Source organism: Clupea harengus, chromosome 2, assembly GCF_900700415.2.
Source record: "Clupea harengus chromosome 2, Ch_v2.0.2, whole genome shotgun sequence".
Classification (NCBI taxonomy): Eukaryota; Metazoa; Chordata; class Actinopteri; order Clupeiformes; family Clupeidae; genus Clupea; species Clupea harengus.
In genome coordinates this window covers 4061-23301 of record NC_045153.1, presented here as the reverse complement: position 1 = coordinate 23301, position 19241 = coordinate 4061, and the positions used below count along the sequence as shown (strand labels likewise).

Sequence of the window (19241 nt, the reverse complement as noted above, 5' to 3'; positions counted from 1 at the left end):
CAGTAAAGACCACGGAAGACCGTGGAGACCATAATAGGCACGTGTATTTGTCTGTAAAGGCAACACATTTCCTTTTGTCTGTAAAGAATCCTCAAAGATTTACAAGAATTGCCTTCCCTAGGAGAATTTTTCATTATCACCCACAGAATAGAGCCATTAACATGACCTTTGGAACAAGAGCATTATTATTGTATTCATGCTGAGTATTTATTTAGATGGAATATTATACAGTGGGGAAAATAAGTATTTGAACCCCTACCGATTTCGCAAGTTTGACCACTTGCAAAGAAATGTGTATTTTAACAGTGAGAAACAGAATATCAAAAAAAAAATCCAGAAAACTGCATTTTATAACATTTATGACTTAATTTGCATTTGATGCAGAAAATAAGTATTTGAACCCCTAGCAAAACATGACTTAGTACTTGGTGGAATAACCCTTGTTGGCAAGCACAGACGTCAGACTTTTCTTGTAGTTGGTCACCAGATTTACACACATCTCAGGAGGGATTTTGGTCCACTCCTCTTTGCAGATCCTCTCCAAATCCTTAAGGTTGCGTTTTCAATGGGAGGGAATGAGGGAATGAGGTTCAAGCCCAATATTCCACGTTACATGGCCCCATCCATAGTCCCCTCGATGCAGTGGAGTTGTCCTGTACCCTTGGCAGAGAAACAGCCCCAAAGCATAATGTTTCCACCTCCATGCTTGACGGTGGGGATGGTGTCATATTCAGCATTCTTCCCCCTCCAAACGCGGCAAGTCGAGTTGATGCCAAAGAGCTTGATTTTGGTCTCATCTGACCACATCCTGTCTCCCAATCCTCCTTAGAAGTGTTCATCATTATTTAAGTGTTCATTGGCAAACTTCAGACGGCCCTGTACATGTGCTTCCTTGAGCAGGGGGACCTTGCGAGTGCTGCAGTACTTCAAACCATTACGGCGTAGTGTGTTGCCAATGGTTTACTTGGTGACTGTGGTCCCAGCTGCCTTGAGATCATTCACAAGCTCCCCCTGTGTAGTTCTGGGGTTATTCTGCACCTTTCAGATGATCACCGATACCGCACGAGGGGATATCTTGCATGGAGCCCCAGACCTAGAGCGACTGACAGTTGTTTGGTGTTGCTTCCATTAACGAATAATCGCACCAATAGTTGTCTGCTTCTCACCAAGCTGCTTGCCGATGGTTTTGTAACCCATTCCAGCCTTGTGCAGGTCTACAATCTTATCTCTGACGTCCTTGGTCAACTCTTTGGTCTTGCCCATGGTGGTGAGGTTGAAGGTGTGAAGTATGATTCTTTGGACAGGTTTCTTTTATACACGTCACCAGTTGAGATCAGGTGTACCTTGTTAGGCCTAATGAGGACTAATCTGTGTGCTTCTTGGGCACATAACTGGTCATTGGGTGCCAGAATTCTTGCTGTTTGCTTGGGGGTTCAAATACTTATTTTCTGCATCAAATACAAATAAAGTCATAAATGTTATAAAATGCAGTTTTCTGGATTTGTTTGTTGATATTCTATTTCTCACTGTTAAAATACACTTACCATTACAATTATAGATCACACATTTCTTTGCAAGTGGCCAAACTTGCGAAATCGGCAGGGGTTCAAATACTTATTTTCCCCACTGTACTACCTTTGGAACAAGAGCATTATTATTGTATTCATGCTGAGTATTTATTTAGGTGGAATATTGTACTTTTGCTCTGCAAAAAGATTTGAGCTTTGGCTTTACTCCAACAATATTGGTTGTAGGTTGGATGTTGGTTTCAGCACAATGTACACAGGAAATCTACACAGTTTTGCTGAAGCTGCATTAACCTGCATACAGGTGAGGGCAGTATGAACAGATTAATTAGCCCCCACTTCATTTCACTGCCCCCTCTCATGGTCATTCTTGGTATGGCAGTGTGATGCCCAGATGGCTAGTTTGAAAATAACATTATTTTTGATTCAAGCATAAGAAGCATCTTAAAACATACAATTACTGTTTGCACACTTTAAGAGCTTTTGAGCTTTCTTGTTTTATGCTTGAAGAGTGTGACACAGCATGTCAATCCTGTAACACTGGAGCAAACCACTAACATCTGGCAGCCAGAGAAGACAAGGCCACACTGACAGAAGTTGACAAAGCTGACCGGTATTGATGATGAATTTGTCCATATTGTAATTGCAGATGTGCATTTATTAGCCCAAGCTAACAATGAACTTTATTATTAATAAACCACAAGTCCTGGTTTGGTTTGTTGAATAAAGAATTCTAATTGACATCTGGAATCATGTGAGTGATATATGCCCTCACACAACATGACATTAATCAGCACCATGGCAAACTGTGGGTAGTCTAACACCTGTCCATCAAAAGGTTTCACGCACACACACACACACACACACACACACACACACACACACACACACACACACACACACACACACACACACACACAGCTCCTGCATCTGTTCCTCTGGGTGTAGAACTGTTGCAGTCTAGCACAGGGACTGGATAGATTCTCCTCTGATGAGCCCAAGAGTGTGAAGGCAGCTGAGGGATGGTCACTGGTCACTGGAGGATGAGCCCAAGAGTGTGAAGGCAGCTGAGGGATGGTCACTGGAGGATGAGCCCAAGAGTGTGAAGACAGCTGAGGGATGGTCACTGGTCACTGGAGGATGAGCCCAAGAGTGTGAAGGCAGCTGAGCGATGGTCACTGGGGGATGAGCCCAAGAGTGTGAAGGCAGATAAGGGATGGTCACTGGTCACTGGAGGATGAGCCCAAGAGTGTGAAGGCAGTTGAGGGATGGTCACTGGAGGATGAGCCCAAGAGTGTGAAGGCAGCTGAGGGATGGTCACTGGAGGATGAGCCCAATAGTGTGAAGACAGCTGAGGGATTGTCACTGGAGGATGGCTGCAGCAGGGAGCTCAGGTCTGGGCTAAGGGGCTGAATCTGACTCTGCTGAACTGGAGCCCTTAGTGCCCTTAAAGGACCAGGGACTGGGGACGCACACAGACACAAATGTGTTTGCTGCTTGTACTACATGTTTCATCACCAACATGAACATTAAATTAAGCCTAATAGCCTAAGATCCAGCTTTCAAATTGATGTGACAAAACACACACTAAATTACTTAATTTCAGTGCAACATAAAAAGGAAATTATTTGTTAACCGCACACAAAAATGAACAAGAAAAAACACATTTGCAATGAGCAGGCTGGATATGAACTGTTTTATTTATCAACTGAAGTTACAACAAAACTGACAAATTTCTCATGTGACTCAAGTCAGTGTGATGGCTGTGACTGAACACTGTCTGTGAGTGCCTTGTAGTTCGGCTCATAAGCACAGACAGCCACTTTGAGGCAGTCTGTGAGGTGTCTGTCAGTAAGCCGGCTCCTGTACTTAGATTTGGTGATTTTCATCTGTGAAAATGCCATTTCACAGAGGTAAGTTGATTCAAAGTAGGCACTCACTTTTAGTGCATATGCGCTGAGGAGAGGGAACTTCTCTCGGCTGACCTGTCCCCAAAAGTCACTGTCCCTTGATCTGGCTTTCAGCTCAATGTCATTTTGCATATCAAGCATCTCCATGTCTATTCCACCTGGCAAAGCAAATGCTTTCTGGAATTTGTCTGCAACCTCCTCTGTATCAATAGGCAGAAATTGGTTTGAAACAAATAAAGCAATATCCTCCATGATGGATAAAGCTAACCTGCCCACATAATGGGACCATGCTAGTTTAGCCTAGTACCAGCAGGCTAGCAACTCAAAAGTGATATTAACTGATTATAAGTAGGCCTATATGATCCCTTGGATAGTAATAAGGCTATCTCTGTTCCCTGTTATCTCTCGACCAATGTCAGTGGTCAACTAAGCATGGTTAGTGTCTGTATTAAATTGATGAATTACTGTGCAGGAAAAACAGCAGCCTGAAGCTACAGATGTAGAGCAGGGTGATGAATCAACATCAGGGGTTCAGGTGAGATGTTGAATTGTCCATTTTGGTAAAGATTGCATTAAATTGCAATTTTTTTAACATTGTTTTAGGAAAGTTGTTGGCAAGCTAGCCAACATAGCTATCACAATAACATTACAGAGAAGCCGACGCGAGAGCACTTATTAGTAGCATCAATGTCCAAGCGTGTTATAACAAGCTTGCTAACATCGCTAACGAGATGTCTTGCTAGCGGCAAAACTTAGCGAAACCTTTTGAAATGGGCTTTATGACAAACTAGCGAGTCAACAACTTTCCTAACACAGTCAAACATCAAGCAAGTGCAAAACAAGACAAAGCAAGACAGAAAATAAGTTACTGAATATAGGGTGACCAGATTTGAGTTTGTGAAAAAGAGGACACTTTGTTGCGGGACCCCGACCCCTCCCCCGCAACGGAGTTTTGACATCTTTTCCACATGCAGATGTCATGTACTATTGTAAACAGGGCTGTAGTGGTAAAATTAGAGGTGGGTAAACTAGGAATTTTGTGATCAGACAGACCTCGACGCGAAGCAACGCAACACAAAGCGTCGCGACTCTGTAAGGGTGTCCTGGCTATATTCCATTATGTTATTAGTTAAAGTCATATTAAATCAATGACAGTGAATAAATGTGTTTGTAGTTTATTCAATTTCAAGAAAACAGTAAAGAAAAGTATGTGTAGGCCTCACAACAATGAAGGGGGTGGTGGGGGAGACAAAAGAAAGGACCTCTATAGGACCTAAAAAAAATGTAAGACCTCTGGAAACAGGCCCTGGGTGTTACAGCTGAAAAGTATAATATAAAAAGAAATCATGCTGCAATTAAACACTTTCCCTGTTCTTTAACCATTGGAGAAACCTCCAATGTCAACATAACACAACAACACAATTGCTATATTAAGACGTACGGGCAGGGGAGGCTGTGCCTCATCTCAGATTGCGCAATCCCTCACAAACTGGGCTGAGCGCATGCGTAGAACCTTCTTAGTATTGCTGATCTGACATAAAAAAAAAATCACGGAGGGGAGGCAAACAGTACCTCTGCCTCACCGGTCGGGTTATTGCTTGTTCTGCTGTTTCTTTTCTGCTACACTTATATTTGACCTTGACCGCGAAAATGGAAGATTCTATAGCTAAGCTAAAACATTTCACTTAGCAATTCACTTAGCTATGTCTAACTGGTTTGCAAAGAATCTGTCTACAATTTTCAATGAATTAGCCTAATCTACAGCGATATGCGTGAGGATAATTACTCATGCATCTTCAATTGCTGAAATAATTTACGTTTTATTAGGCCTATTTATATGGCACCGGGAAGGCTGGCTTGTTACCTCCATCATCGTATTTGCAAGCACGTTATTAATTGAGTTTGTCCCTGTCTTAATGTGATGTTGTTTTAACCAAAACAACGTTTAAAAACGTGAATTGATCTTCTTCAGTCTTACTTTGTACTTGAGGCCTTTTGCGGGCATCTGTGGGAGTGGGAGCACTGATGGTCTCTTCAAAAATCGCCTGATATCCGAACTGGTAGGCAGGCAGGCTAATCCACAACGTGTATGTGTTTACATACTTCCTGGATCCTGATTGGTGTCGCTGCCGCAGCCAAGGCACCGATTGGAGGGTCACAGACCATAATACAGCGCAGATGAAAATGATTCAGACTAAAGCGTTTATATGTTCAACAATTTGAAATGTATGTGTTTTAAAATGATACCAAATTTATTTCTGATTATTCCAACGGCAGAATACAAGGCCCAGGGAACTTTGAGGTGCGTAAACGATATTTAGAGGTGCGTAAACGCTATTTCCAAAATTCCAGAGGTGCGTAAACGGCGTTTACCCTCCACTACAGCCCTGATTGTAAACGATGCAACTAGTGGAGGCGGCAAGGTGCTCAGTGTTGCCAGATTGGAAATGGCGTAATGTATGAAAGGGTCAAAATGATCGTATTTGGAGGATAATTATCATATCTGGCAACACTGGGAAGGCAGTCGACCAATGACAGTTCACGCTACAGTCAGAGCTCGCGCAAGAAGGTGGAACGTAAGGGAGATACCCTTTCCAAAACTTGTAAGGACGTAATAACTAGTTTGGGAAAGACCCAGACAAACACAAATATCCGACGAGGCAAAATCCCGGACGATTTTGGAAATCCCTGCCGGACGCATTTTTTAGGTCTCGAAAAGAGGACATGTCCGGGTAAAAGAGGACGTCTGGTCACCCTACTGAATAGTCCAGCAGAAAGTAGCCCCCTACCTGGCGGCTCCAGAAACTCCTTAGTGTTACTTTAAAACATTATTTTGAAATGCATTCAGGAAACTCAAAAATCCCGTGCAGATGTAGTGCAGGTTGAGGAAGCAGCAGCTGGACCATCAGGGCTTCAGGTGAGGTCTTACTCATGTTTAGGATATCCAAAAAAGGACAACAAAAAGAAGTGATGTTAATGCTAACAAAATATGTGGAGAACGTTTTTATCCATTTATTTAATTATTTATCATTATTTCTTTTCGGTGCAGAATACTGTTTTGTATTTAAACTAAGGTTTTATTATTCTTACTATGTTTAAATCAGTTCCAAGTTCCACAAGTTAGTACACAAATGTTAATATATTTTAAGAAAGTTTGCCTGTTCAACATAATATCAACTACGTTTTTTTTATATGGGGGGCCTGCCAGGCAGTGTCCCTACCAATGCTGAGACCAAACCTACACCCTTGCGGTAAAGACAGGGAATTCTGGGTAATCGTTGAGACCTGGACTAGGGCTTGGTCCACCAGAGCGGCCTGTCCTTCCAGTAGAGGTCTGTCCGTCCCTTCGAGGCTTTCACAAGATGACTCTGATTTTCTATTTTTGTTGTTATTTACTTATTTATTTGCAACTATCTTGGGCTGGGGTCTAGGGGGTGTGTGGCGTCAGTGGGGTGATGGGTGTGGGTGTGCCTGTCGGTATCTTATCATCTGTGACCGTAGCAACAGCCGTGAGTACTGCACCTCCGGCATGACCATCTTCATGCACGTGTCTTTCGTTAGTCCCCCTCCTCCTCCTCTTCCTCCTGCACCTCCCCCCGTCCTCCTCCCTGCCCCCCAGAGCCCCCCCCCGTGTGTCCGGAGCCGTTGACGGGCAGGTCGTAGCCCACGATGGCCACCTTGCTGCTGGGCTGCCACGGGCGCAGGTCCTTGTTGCGTATCTGTGCGGCGGAGCGGAGCAGCGGCGTGGCCTCCCCGAAGCACTCGCGCACCAGCCAGTCGCGGGCCTTGCGCATCAGCCGCACCTCGCGCTCCACGCAGGCCAGGCCCAGCCGCTCCAGCTGCCGCCACAGCGAGGCGTTGAAGTGGTCGTAGAGCGCCGCGTCCAGCCAGTTCCAGGCGCGGATCTGGGCGGGCAGCGCCCCCTGCAGGCGGAGGCGCGACTCGTCCGTGCGCATGTTCAGCTTCAGGTAGAGCACGTCCTCGGGCTCCCAGTGGAGCAGGCGCCGCAGCAGCACCAGCGACTCGTCGAAGTGTTCGGCGATCATCACCAGGGAGAAGACGTCCTCCGTGCGGGCGGCGAAGCTCCGCGCGTACTCGGCGTCGCCCGGCGTGCGGTCCTTGTCGCCGCCCAGGTCGAAGGTCACCGTGTTGCGGGCGAACATGGAGTCCTTCTCCTTAGCGCGGTAGTAGAGCTGCGGCTGGCGGAGGAACTCTTCCAGCGAGCCGTTGGCCACGCGCCGGAAGCTCTGACATTCCTGGTTGTAGTAGCTGAAGAGCGACTCGAACATGGCCGCCGGCTCGCGGAGGATGGTGACGTAGAGCGTGCCGTTGGGCATGAGCCGCCGCATCTCGCCCACGTTGAGCCGCGTGTGGCTGGTGAGCACGTCCGGCGGCGTGGTGTGCGGGTGCACGAAGTGGCCGCTGAACGGCTGCGGGTAGCAGAACAGATGGCCGCAGGCCGGGACGGGCAGCGCCACCGTGAGGTTGTTTTGCTCGGCGAAGCGGAAGAGGATGTTCTGGACCGTGCTGCTTCCCGTCTTGTGCGTCTTCAGGAATGCCACGCTGGTGTGCTTGGGCTTGCCGAGAGGCAATGAGGAGCATCCCTGGCTGAAGGCCTCCATGGTCCTAGACAGACAGACACACACACACACACACACACACACACACACACACACACCGCACACACACACACACACACACACACACACACACACAGATATATGAGTTCTATGTGAGAGGTTATTTCCGCTCGCCATCACTGATACAATATCACACACACTGCCAAACCCTCTTACATATTTTATAATTCTCCTTCTCAAACAATCACACGCTCTTTCAAACACCAGCAAGTCTTTTAAACATAATCCATTAGGGCTTGATCATCCAAGGTTTGCTAGTGTATGAATCCAATAGTGTATAAAAACAAACATTTCGCATCTTAAGTATTTGGCATGGGATTTCGTTTTTTTTACGACATAATTTACTCCAGAGAACAGAAACATAGAGAGAGACAAAAGCAGGATAATTGTATCAATATTTCTAATAAAGATCCACATACATGTACACACACACACACACACACACACACACGTACACAAACACACAGGGCTCTACGCTAATGTTTTCCCCAAGGAGTATATGTGCTCCTAAATGAAAACATTTAGGAGCACACAAAGAAATTTAGGAGCACAGTGTTTTTTTTATTGTATTCGTTTATTAAACAAATTTCATGCATATACTGCGTGTGCAAAATCACACATGGGCCTAGATGCAAAAGATATCGGTTGTCCAGCTGCTTTTATGTGTTTATATTAGGGCTGTCAATAGATACAAAAATTAAAATAACTAATTAATCTCACATTTTGAAATTCATTAATCTAGATTAATCGCGATTAAACGTTTGTTTGTCTGTTTATTTTTTACTTCCAATTTCCATACATTGTCAATAAAATGAGCTGTGACACCCAGGTAATTGTCATTGCTGACTGACGTCCAGTGGTCACCAGTAGGGGCGACGGTGGCAGCTTGCTCGAGGAGCTGAATTATTCGTGCTCTCTCGCCGTCATACAAGGAATGTATGCGAGACACAATGGTGCCCCTCGACGGTAAATCGTAAGAGTTGTCCTCTGAAGCAATTAGAATCACCTCAGTCAGCCGAACGTTCTTAACTATGTTGATGGTCCGACAGTCACCGGCAACCCAAACTGCTAAAGCGTTGGTAACCTTTTCACGGACTGGTCTAGTCACTTATTTCCCTAGAGAAGTCGTGGAGTGTGGGTTGGCGACCATCTAACCTGGGACTGCTTTCTGTCGGGTGCTTTGCATTAAGGTGATAACTTAAAGACGAGCTGCTTCTGTGATAGCTAAATTCAATTTGACAAATGCTACATACAACTTTAGTTTTGTCGATTGTTCCGTCATTTTGCCTATTAAACAGAAACTTTCCGCCCAACAATCCCTCAGCTCTCTCCATCTTCAACTACCGTCTCGGTCTCTCCTATTTAACTGACTGCAGGCACGCAGCAGTTTTGTGTCAGGAGTCAACGCACACCGGAAGAAAACAAAGTTGCATTAACTGCGTTAAAATATTTTATCGCATTAATCTCGGCCACAATAATCTCATAGATTAACGCAATTTTGACAGCCCTTGTTTATATGTTGGTGTTCGTTGGCATACAAAGTTAGTCTTCTCTTATAAGCCTAGTTAGTACATCTGATTAGAGCTAGCAACAATTAATTGCAGATTAAGGGGTCCCCTATCGTCGAGCTAGCTCTCGACGCTCGGCAGGAATTTCAGGTCCACTCACTAAAAACAAACTTGACCCTCTCACTGGACATATTGTATAATAAAATGTTTTATTGAATGCAATTGGTTGCCTTGTTTATTCTGTTCTATTTCTTGTTCTAAATTGAGCAGTTGCTGGTGTGAGCTACAATATGGTAGCTAGTATAGCCATTTCTAATGTAATACATAAATGTTAATAAAGTATCAGACATATGCATGATACAACACACCAGTAACCAATTGATATTATGTGTTAATATACCGAAAATGTCAGTAAATCGAGATGGTGCTGCTGTGTGTCCCGTCGAAAACCATTCAAACAGGTTACCAGCAGTGGGTTTTTTGCGAGCTACTTGAACCAAGTGATCACGTGTCGGCGAGATCAGAGAGTGTCGTAACTCTCTTTTTATATGGCTCTGGCCCATTGGTTGTGAATCGTCGCTCTCATTTGCATAAAGTTAAGCGCGTCATCATGCTATGTTCACGTCGTGCAGTCGCGACCCCGTCACTTGCTTTCCATGTGAATCAATGGTATACTTCACTTCATCGCGCTGTTGTTCCGTGTATTGACAACAGCCCGTCACTCGAGCACTGTGCTCGTAAATTATTTTTCAAGTTCGCACATACTTATTTTTAGGCGCAAATGCGAGTGAAATACTCGCACTGTAGAGCCCTGGCACACACACACACACACACACACACACACTCAGACACGTACACACACACACACACACTCAGACACACACACAAACACACACACACGTACACACACACCCACACACACACATACACGCACACACACACACCCACACACACACACACACCCACACACACACCCACATACACACACACACACACACACTCACAGGTGGTTCTCCTTGTTAGGGCCGAAGGAGTCGTTGATGTCTCTCTCACAGACACACACACACACACACACACACACACACACACACACACACACACACACACACACACACACACACACACACACACACACACACTCACCAGCTAAGACCAAGGTGGAGAAGCAGACTGACTGTGCTGATGGCCACCAAAACTAGGAAAATCTTCTTCTGTGACATCTCTCTCTCTCTCTCTCTCTCTCTCTCTCTCCTTCTCTCGCTCTGTGCCACTGTACCTAAGAGAGAACATGCAGAACATGACACAGCATCAGTGAGATGATCAATGTTAATCACACCGGAGAGTGGACACAAGTTTAAGACACATAGACACATTAGACGGTCATCTTTGATTGGAAGTGAAGTGACCATTCCTAGATTCTAAAACAGAAATACCTAGAGATGTAGAAAAACAAACTAAACTGTACACACAATGGTAGTTCATTCACTTTGTGAATTAATTTGAATAAAAAATATGGTATTTATAGCTATATATACTGTTACCCTCTTCACTCTCTCCCTCTCTCTTTCTTACCCCCCCTCTCTCCCTCTCTCTTTCTTACCCCCCTCTCCTCTTCACTCTCTCCCTCTCTCTTTCTTACCTTCCCCCCTGTCAGTTGACAGTGCAGCGACAGTTTGAAGCAAATATGGATGCTGCAAACTTCAGCTCGTCTTTGCCTTCTGCCCCTGGTGTGTGCAGAAGGCACCACACACACACACACACACACCACCCCTGGTCTACACGGACGACCACTAGAACCTCTTCAATCACAACTCTAGCTTTGAGATCTGTTTCACGGCACTACTCTCGTGAGTAGTTATGATCACCTGATTAGTCAGCACGGCAACTAGTTCGCTCGTTCATGTATCTTAGCGGTGGATGTTGGTGTCGTCAGTGACTTGCAGCAAAGTATCACAAACATACAAAATGTGTCTGTATTTTGCTGGCTATGCCGGAATTGAACCCTGTGCATTACTGTGCTGCCTGCATTCTTGTAGTAAACCCATAAACGGCATTCTGACTCTAGAGGTGTTCTTACCGACACACCAGTGCGACACCACCATCCCCGAAGCACACCCTTTACAGTCATTGTTAATCAGTTACTAGTTTTGTCAATATTATCAGTCTTCTTGTTGACTGTACATGACCTCAATGCCTCACTACACGAGGAATAGTGAAAGCAGCTGATGTTTGCATGCAGTATATGCAGTTTTTCATATCATACCATCTTTTTGGTGTTGTATTCTTTTCACAGTCTGTTTCCTGTTTAAATGTTTTCCATGCCACCACTAATCATCTCTATTGAGACTATTCCCATCTGTGAAGGTGGTGATACACAGGACCATAATATTTTTATTGGTCAACAAAGTTTTATATGTCAACGGCTAACTTGTCATCTAATCACAATACAGGTTGCCCAGCAACGTTGCTCATAAAGTCACCATCACCTTCATTTTTTTGGAAAAGGCAACAGCAGGTAAGGGCAGGGCCGGCGATTGCTATAGGCGAACTAGGCGACTGCCTAGGGCGACAAATGGGTTGGGGGCGCCCTCTAGTGTCGCCCTTGGACCTACTTCCCATTAATCATAGTTAGAATAACAAGCAAATAAAAACATGTTTATTAATCATGATCATCCGAGGGCGCCCCTTCAGCCATACGTTTACTTCAACCTGATTTTAAGATTGAATTGATGGTTATTGTCGATGGGGGGAGGGCGGTTGCGTTAAGTTACGTTACGTTAGTTATGTGAGGGCTCCTGCACACTACCAGGGTGGGGTGAGCCGTGAGCGTGTCAGCTACGTGACATTCGCAAAAATGAAGTGGTCAAAACCATCTGGAGCACAGGGACGAAAACGAAGAAAGGAAGAAGAGGAAAAGAAAGCCAAGTATAGAGGTAAGTCTTCTCATCTCAGCCATTAAGGTGTCAAACGAAATACATGTAGTATTGTGCATCACCTAATATTGGACGTTTCATTGCTGTCACTTAGGCTAGCTATAGCTAGCTAGCGACTGTTACTTTGCTAATTTGCTACGTAGGCTATTACTAGCAAACGTAACTTCACTGATAACCTACATGGATGTAAATGTCAAAAGACCAGTATCTGGATAACGTATGCTAGTTATGAAAAGTACAGTTGCTGGCTGTCTACATTCATTATAAATGGCATAAGTTCTGTTTAGTGAATTCACAACTAGCAGGTGCATACACACACAGTAACCATTTTGGGGATAGTGGTGGTGTTCACCCTTCTGTACAGTTCCTCCCCAGGAATATACTACATTTTTTGTTTATTTTTGTTTTAACTTGGCCAGATGCACTCAGGCAATTTTTGCAGAGGCCGCTGTAGAAAAGACGCCTGATTCGCCTCCCTCTGAACTTTGTAAGTAGCCTACACAACTAGTACTACTGTTGCTGTTTGTTATTATTATTAGCAATTATTACTTTCATAATCACATCACATTAATACTACTAATTGTAATCAGTAGCCTAGTATTATTTAGCCTTGTGGCAGTAATTGTAATATATCGACTACAAGTTACATGGTCAGATAAAATTTATTTGTACAATGCAACTATGTGGTAGGATGATAGAAATGACCAAATGCAACTGTGTAACGAACAGCATGGATGAACTCTGTGTTTAAATACAGCTGCAGGAGAAGGGACATCCAGTAGTACTCAAGGGGCCAGTAACACACAGGCCAGGAACACACAGCCTGCATCAGGTGAGTCTATTTAATAGTATTTAATCAAGCCACATCCATACTTTAAAGTACAATAGAAACATGTTAGCATGTTCGCTTGTTTTCTTAAAGAAGTTCAACCACATTCATGATAATTTCACTTATTATATTAAACACCGCTTGTCTGGCTATACAATATGCTTGAATACAGGTGAAGGTGAAGGGACATCCAGGACCACATCAAGCACTCAGGGCACCAGTGAAACTACACTGCCGCCTGCAGACACCTCACCCTCCACAATTCCTGCTATCCAGGGAGAACCTATAGATCCTGCTGACTGGCCAGCCCTCTGTGATCCGGTAAGGACAGAGTTAGTTTGCAGAGGACCATACCAGACCAGTCCAGACTTTACATTTCCAAAAAGAGATGATGGGAGAAGCTGCCACCACAACCACTTCTACAGGAAATTAGTAAATGGGGAGAAAATCAAGAGAAGCTGGCTTGTATATTCAAGGAAAAACAATACTCTGTATTGCTTCTGCTGCAAGCTCTTTTCACAGAAAAATGACCACCTCATTAGGAGTGTCCTAAATGACTGGAAGAATTGTAGTGAGGTATTTGAGATATTTTGTAGTGGTACGTGCAGTATCCATAAAAGCACTTTTGTTTGTAGAGGGTATAGTTAGGGTATAGAGGGTCATAATTTGCTTAAATGTCCTTACAGGTGCTTAAGAGTGTTTTGCACAGTTTATGGAGTTAACTTAATCCTAACTTTGAGTGTGTAATAAATGATTTAAAATAATAAAAAGAAAATGTTCTGAAACTATTCTGGTGTTTGTTGTCCATGCAACATTTATTGTTGAACTGCAATGTAGAATAGTAGAATTATAAGTGGGTGAAAAAACTGCTATGCAAAGTAAAGTGATGTTAAGTATTGTGTGTGTGTGGGGGGGGCGCAAAACTCAATCTCGCCTAGGGCAACCAAAGGGCTAGAGCCGGCCCTGGGTAAGGGGAACCTTTTATGAATAATGTGTGTGCTCCCAAACAATCCTTTGCAGTTGAAAGACCGTAAATGATGTACTATAAAACATGCAAAACATTTTGGGGCGATAGAAGACACTGAACCGATGAGCTGGTTGTCACCTTAGATAAGGGGTCTCAATTTCAAATTACCCGGGGGCCGATTTGCGTCCAGTCTGTTCATTGGGGGGCCAGTTTTTTTTCATTTGTTGGCTTGCCTATCACAATACTGTACATACCACTTTTGAGTTGGCATATCTACCATGTGTGATCAGTGGTACAAGGGTCAGTGTTAATGAATAACAAGTAGCTGACCTGAGTTTCAATTCCTGGGCAATGCAAGATGCTCTTTGGATAAAGGTGTTTGTTAAAGTTGCATTTTTGGATCACTTTGTCCCATTGATAGCCCCTTTGCACGCGAGCACCTATGCCCTAAAAAATGTCTTGTGCACTCGCAAAACATTACTTAAATATAATGACATTTTTTTCAACAGCACAATAACTAAATTCACCTGTACCTCAAAAGGGTTTACAGCGCACATACACATTTTTTAACACAGCTCAGGTACACTCAATTAAAGCCAACAGCAAATTAACAAAATACACCCGCTTTCAACCACAAATAACAGATACATTTAAGACATCTTAATATTAACAAAAACTAAATCTAAAACCAATTGACAGCAAGCCATGGTGTCACATATTACAAAGACAGGAATGTTTAGGATATTCCTTGAGTTTTTAAGTAGGACTGTTATTGACATGAATGACTTAAGCCTAACATACACCGGCTCCGCCACGGTGCGGCGAGTCATTTCATTCTTATCATGATGGAACAACATTTGTCTTTATGATCGTCATAAAATGTCGAAAGGTACACGTACACTGTATTATAAACTGATTACTTTATTATAACGCGTGAGAACTAACACACAAGACTGATATTCCTCTTCCATAATAGAACCAAGAATAGAACTGTGGCGGCAATAGAACAGCGCGCTGCAACCAGGATGTGTGTTTATATGAAATATAATGGCCACCGCCAGGGTGTGTGTTTATATGAAATATAATGGCCACCGCCAGGGTGTGTGTTTATATGAAATATAATGGCTGCGCTGTTTTGACACGCGTCGGTGGGTGCCAGTGTATTTTAGCCTTAAGCCCTTTGACAATGCAACAACAAATGAAAAGTTAATAACAGCGACTTCACACAGATGCTCTGTCTTAGGGGTCCCCTGAGCTCATGGGCCCCTGGGCCTGTGCCCGGTAGGCCCGTTCGGTAATCCATCCCTGGTAGCAACCCATTACTTGCTGACTTCAATACAGTTTCCATTACATTAAATGACTGGACTACTTGCGGAATGATATGAAAGATGTGAAGTAGAAGCACAAAACCCGTTGCCAATGGGTCAACAGGGACAACACGGACGACCACTAGAACCTCTTCAATCACAACTCTAGCTTTGAGATCTGTTTCGCGGCACTACTCTTGTGAGTAGTTATGATCACCTTCTCCCCCCACTAACCAATCCCTTAACACCACCATCTGTCCTTGATGCCCTAAGATAACGTTCTCCCCCCACTAACCAATCCCTTAACACCACCATCTGGCCTTGATGCCCTAAGATAACGTTCTCCCCCCCACTAACCAATCCCTTAACGCCACCATCTGGCCTTGATGCCCTAAGATAACATTCTCCCCCCCACCAACCCTGGTCATCTGGTAATGCCCAGGCAGAGGTTACAATGGGTTTATCAAATTACACAGCAATAGCAGGTACTTCAGATTTGCAAAGAGACCATGATCAGACTACTGCCCAAGGATCAATTCATGACCAAACATTAATATGTTACATTCATTGAATTACTGCCCAGAATGTCAATAACTTCCACCATCATCATAGATTTCTGATTCATTCTTCATTCATTCTGTTCTCTCCTCATTGTATCCACTATTCATTTGGTATGGATTATGTAGAAACCATCTTCATATATGTAGCCTCCTTGTACATTTGCCACATGTATGGTAGCATGCATACGTGTATGAATTCATCTGCCATGCTTCTGATTCTCTCCCCTCCCTCTCAATACCCCCCCCCCCCCCCTTTATCTCTACCTTTCTACCTGGTCAGATGCAGAAATATGTCCTGAAGGCATTTAGTTTTACCCGACTAAAACAATGTTTGCAAGAATAATAATCAGTAAGCACCTAAAAATCAAAGCACAATTTTCAAACCCGTAGCCTATAAGACAACTACTGAAAACACAACACATTATGTTAGTAGAATATTAGTGTGAATAGATGAATAACTGACCTGTTTACTATGACGCCATTTTGTAGCGATATGTCCTGTGGGGAAACAACCTTTTCTAAATAAATCAATCACTGCATGGATGTGTACACACATCAGAACATGTTTCTCAAGATTAGACTCACATGTTTCTAACAAAAATAACCAAGCTTAAGGTTTTCAAACTGGGTTTAGTTAAAAGTAGATATCTTCTTCCTCCTGTTAAAATGGAGTCTGTAAAGTGAACGTTGACTATTTCTGCCCTTCCTCTTATGTCAGACCTGTAAGGAGGAGCCCAGAGTGTCTAAGGTGTAAAACTTAATTGTCATGGCAGACAAATTTGAGCAAAGTCCAATAAATAAAATAAAATTGAATTCCGTTGCCCCTCTTAGAAAGTTGAGAGGTATATTTAAATACAGTACGTACTACATTTAAACACCTGTCTGATAAAACTGCCCCTACCTTTAGATACGTACTACATTTAAACACCTATCTGATAAAACTGCATACATGAAAGAACCTGGGGTCATGAGCATTAATGAGATGTATGAAATAATATTCAACATTTTGAAATATCTCTCTTCATTGAGAGTTTTGTTTGTATATCCACTCTAAAGGCAGAAATATGTCCCAAAGGCATTTAGTTTTACCCTACAAAGCAATGTTTGCGAGAATAATAATCAGTAAGCACATAAAAATCAAAGCACAATTTTCAAACACGTTGCCTATAAGACAACTACTGAAAACACAACATATTATTTTAGTAGAACAGTAGCGTGAATAACTGACCTGTTTACTATGACGCCATTTTGTAGCGATACGTCCCCTGGGAAAATAACCTCAAACATAACCAAGCTTAAGGTTTTCAAACTGAGTTTAGTAGAAAGTAGATAGCTTCTTCCTCCTGTTAAAATGGAGTCTGTAAAGTGAACCAGGACTATTTCTGCCCTTCATCTTATATCAGACCTGTGAGGAGTGTCTAAGGTGTATAATGTAATTGTCATGATAGCAAAGTCCAAGAATAAAGTCACACCTTTTTAATTGAACTCATTCCAGTCTGTCTGTGCATGAGAAGCGGTTTCACACAGCAAGCATTGTAGTGCTGATACACAGATAGATACATGGGCAGTAGTGGGCATTGCTAGTGCTGATATACAGATAGATACATGGGCAGTGGTGGGCATTGCTAGTGCTGATACACAGATAGATACATGGGCAGTAGTGGGCATTGCTAATGCTGATATACAGATAGATACATGGGCAGTGGTGGGCATTGCTAGTGCTGATATACAGATAGATACATGGGCAGTGGTGGGCATTGCTAGTGCTGATATACAGATAGATACATGGGCAGTGGTGGGCATTGCTAGTGCTGATACACAGATAGATACATGGGCAGTGGTGGGCATTGCTAGTGCTGATATACAGATAGATACATGGGCAGTGGTGGGCATTGCTAGTGCTGATATACAGATAGATACATGGGCAGTGGTGGGCATTGCTAGTGCTGATACACAGATAGATACATGGGCAGTGGTGGGCATTGCTAATGCTGATATACAGATAGATACATGGGCAGTGGTGGGCATTGCTAGTGCTGATATACAGATAGATACATGGGCAGTGGTGGGCATTGCTAATGCTGATATACAGATAGATACATGGGCAGTGGTGGGCATTGCTAGTGCTGATATACAGATAGATACATGGGCAGTGGTGGGAGTTCCTGCATAATAAAAGCTGCATGGAGATCAATTCTGTGTTCAACACTTCTCACATTGACAGTATGGGACAGTACTATCAGAGTTTCATTGCACACATTATAGCTGACAACCAATCTGAGAGGGGTGGGGGTATCACTGAGTAAAATAGATGGTCCTTACTGCTCTCTCCATAGCCACTCCTTGCCTGAAAGTCTTCTGAAAAGCAGTAAAGACCACAGAAGACGTTCACCTGTGGACACCTGTTCAGCTGCCTAAACTCTCCAATCTGCCATTGACAGAATTCATTTCCAAACACTGTTCATGACTTAAGAATGTATTGATCAGGTGCCTTGTATTAATAATTACCTTGTATGAATAATGTGCTTATGTAAGCAGGAACAAGGCTTTTCTGTGTCTCTGTGTGTTTGGGTGAGCTCAGAGGTGATAAGAGGGGTCGAACTGTGCTTGTTTGAAAGTGAACCCTGTGTGAAACTGACATCCTCATTACAGAGAGTGCAGTTGGGATGACACAAAAGGACTTTTAGTCCAGCATGGCTATTCTTGCTGACATTAGAAACATTTATGGCGTCAGAATTAGATAAATCTTAAGTATATAAACCCTGTGCGATGTTCGTGAAATTGCTTCACTTTCATCCTTGTGCTGTGGGTGAGCCAAATTGCAATAGTTACTGAATAAATACACTGATCTACAGCTCCGGAGTCCTGAGATAACTTGAGTGAATTTTCACCTAACATGTGTAAACCAATTATATGTAAGAAAATAGTCCTCTATACCTCTCCTCAACAACAACAACCATAATAAGTCCAAAGTTGACATTTACAGACTTTAGCATTCCATGCTAGGCTTCTCCATAAAGGTGACTAAACCCACAGTCTCCCAACAACACAGACATTCACT

The 19241-nt window shown here is 43.4% G+C and overlaps 1 protein-coding gene across 5 annotated transcripts in view; it reads right to left on the bottom strand.

The window, feature by feature from the left end:
- The window catches only part of LOC105908697 (galactose-3-O-sulfotransferase 3-like), a 49843-nt gene extending 32048 nt beyond the window's left edge, over nucleotides 1–17795 (bottom strand). Inside the window, exons 1-3 of one of the 5 annotated variants that reach the window (XM_042709420.1) lie at nucleotides 17409–17795; nucleotides 16644–16678; nucleotides 6230–8062 (exon numbers count right to left, since the gene is read on the bottom strand). In XM_042709420.1, the coding sequence (XP_042565354.1) occupies nucleotides 6994–8058 (1065 nt within the window). In that variant the 5' untranslated portion in view covers nucleotides 8059–8062; nucleotides 16644–16678; nucleotides 17409–17795 and the 3' untranslated portion in view covers nucleotides 6230–6993. Of the gene's footprint in view, nucleotides 1–6229; nucleotides 8063–10727; nucleotides 10861–16643; nucleotides 16679–17408 lie in introns of those variants that run through there. The other 4 variants (XR_006152711.1, XM_031580226.2, XM_042709417.1 and 1 more) reach the window with 4 other exon arrangements.
- Nucleotides 17796–19241: the final 1446 nt, after the last annotated feature.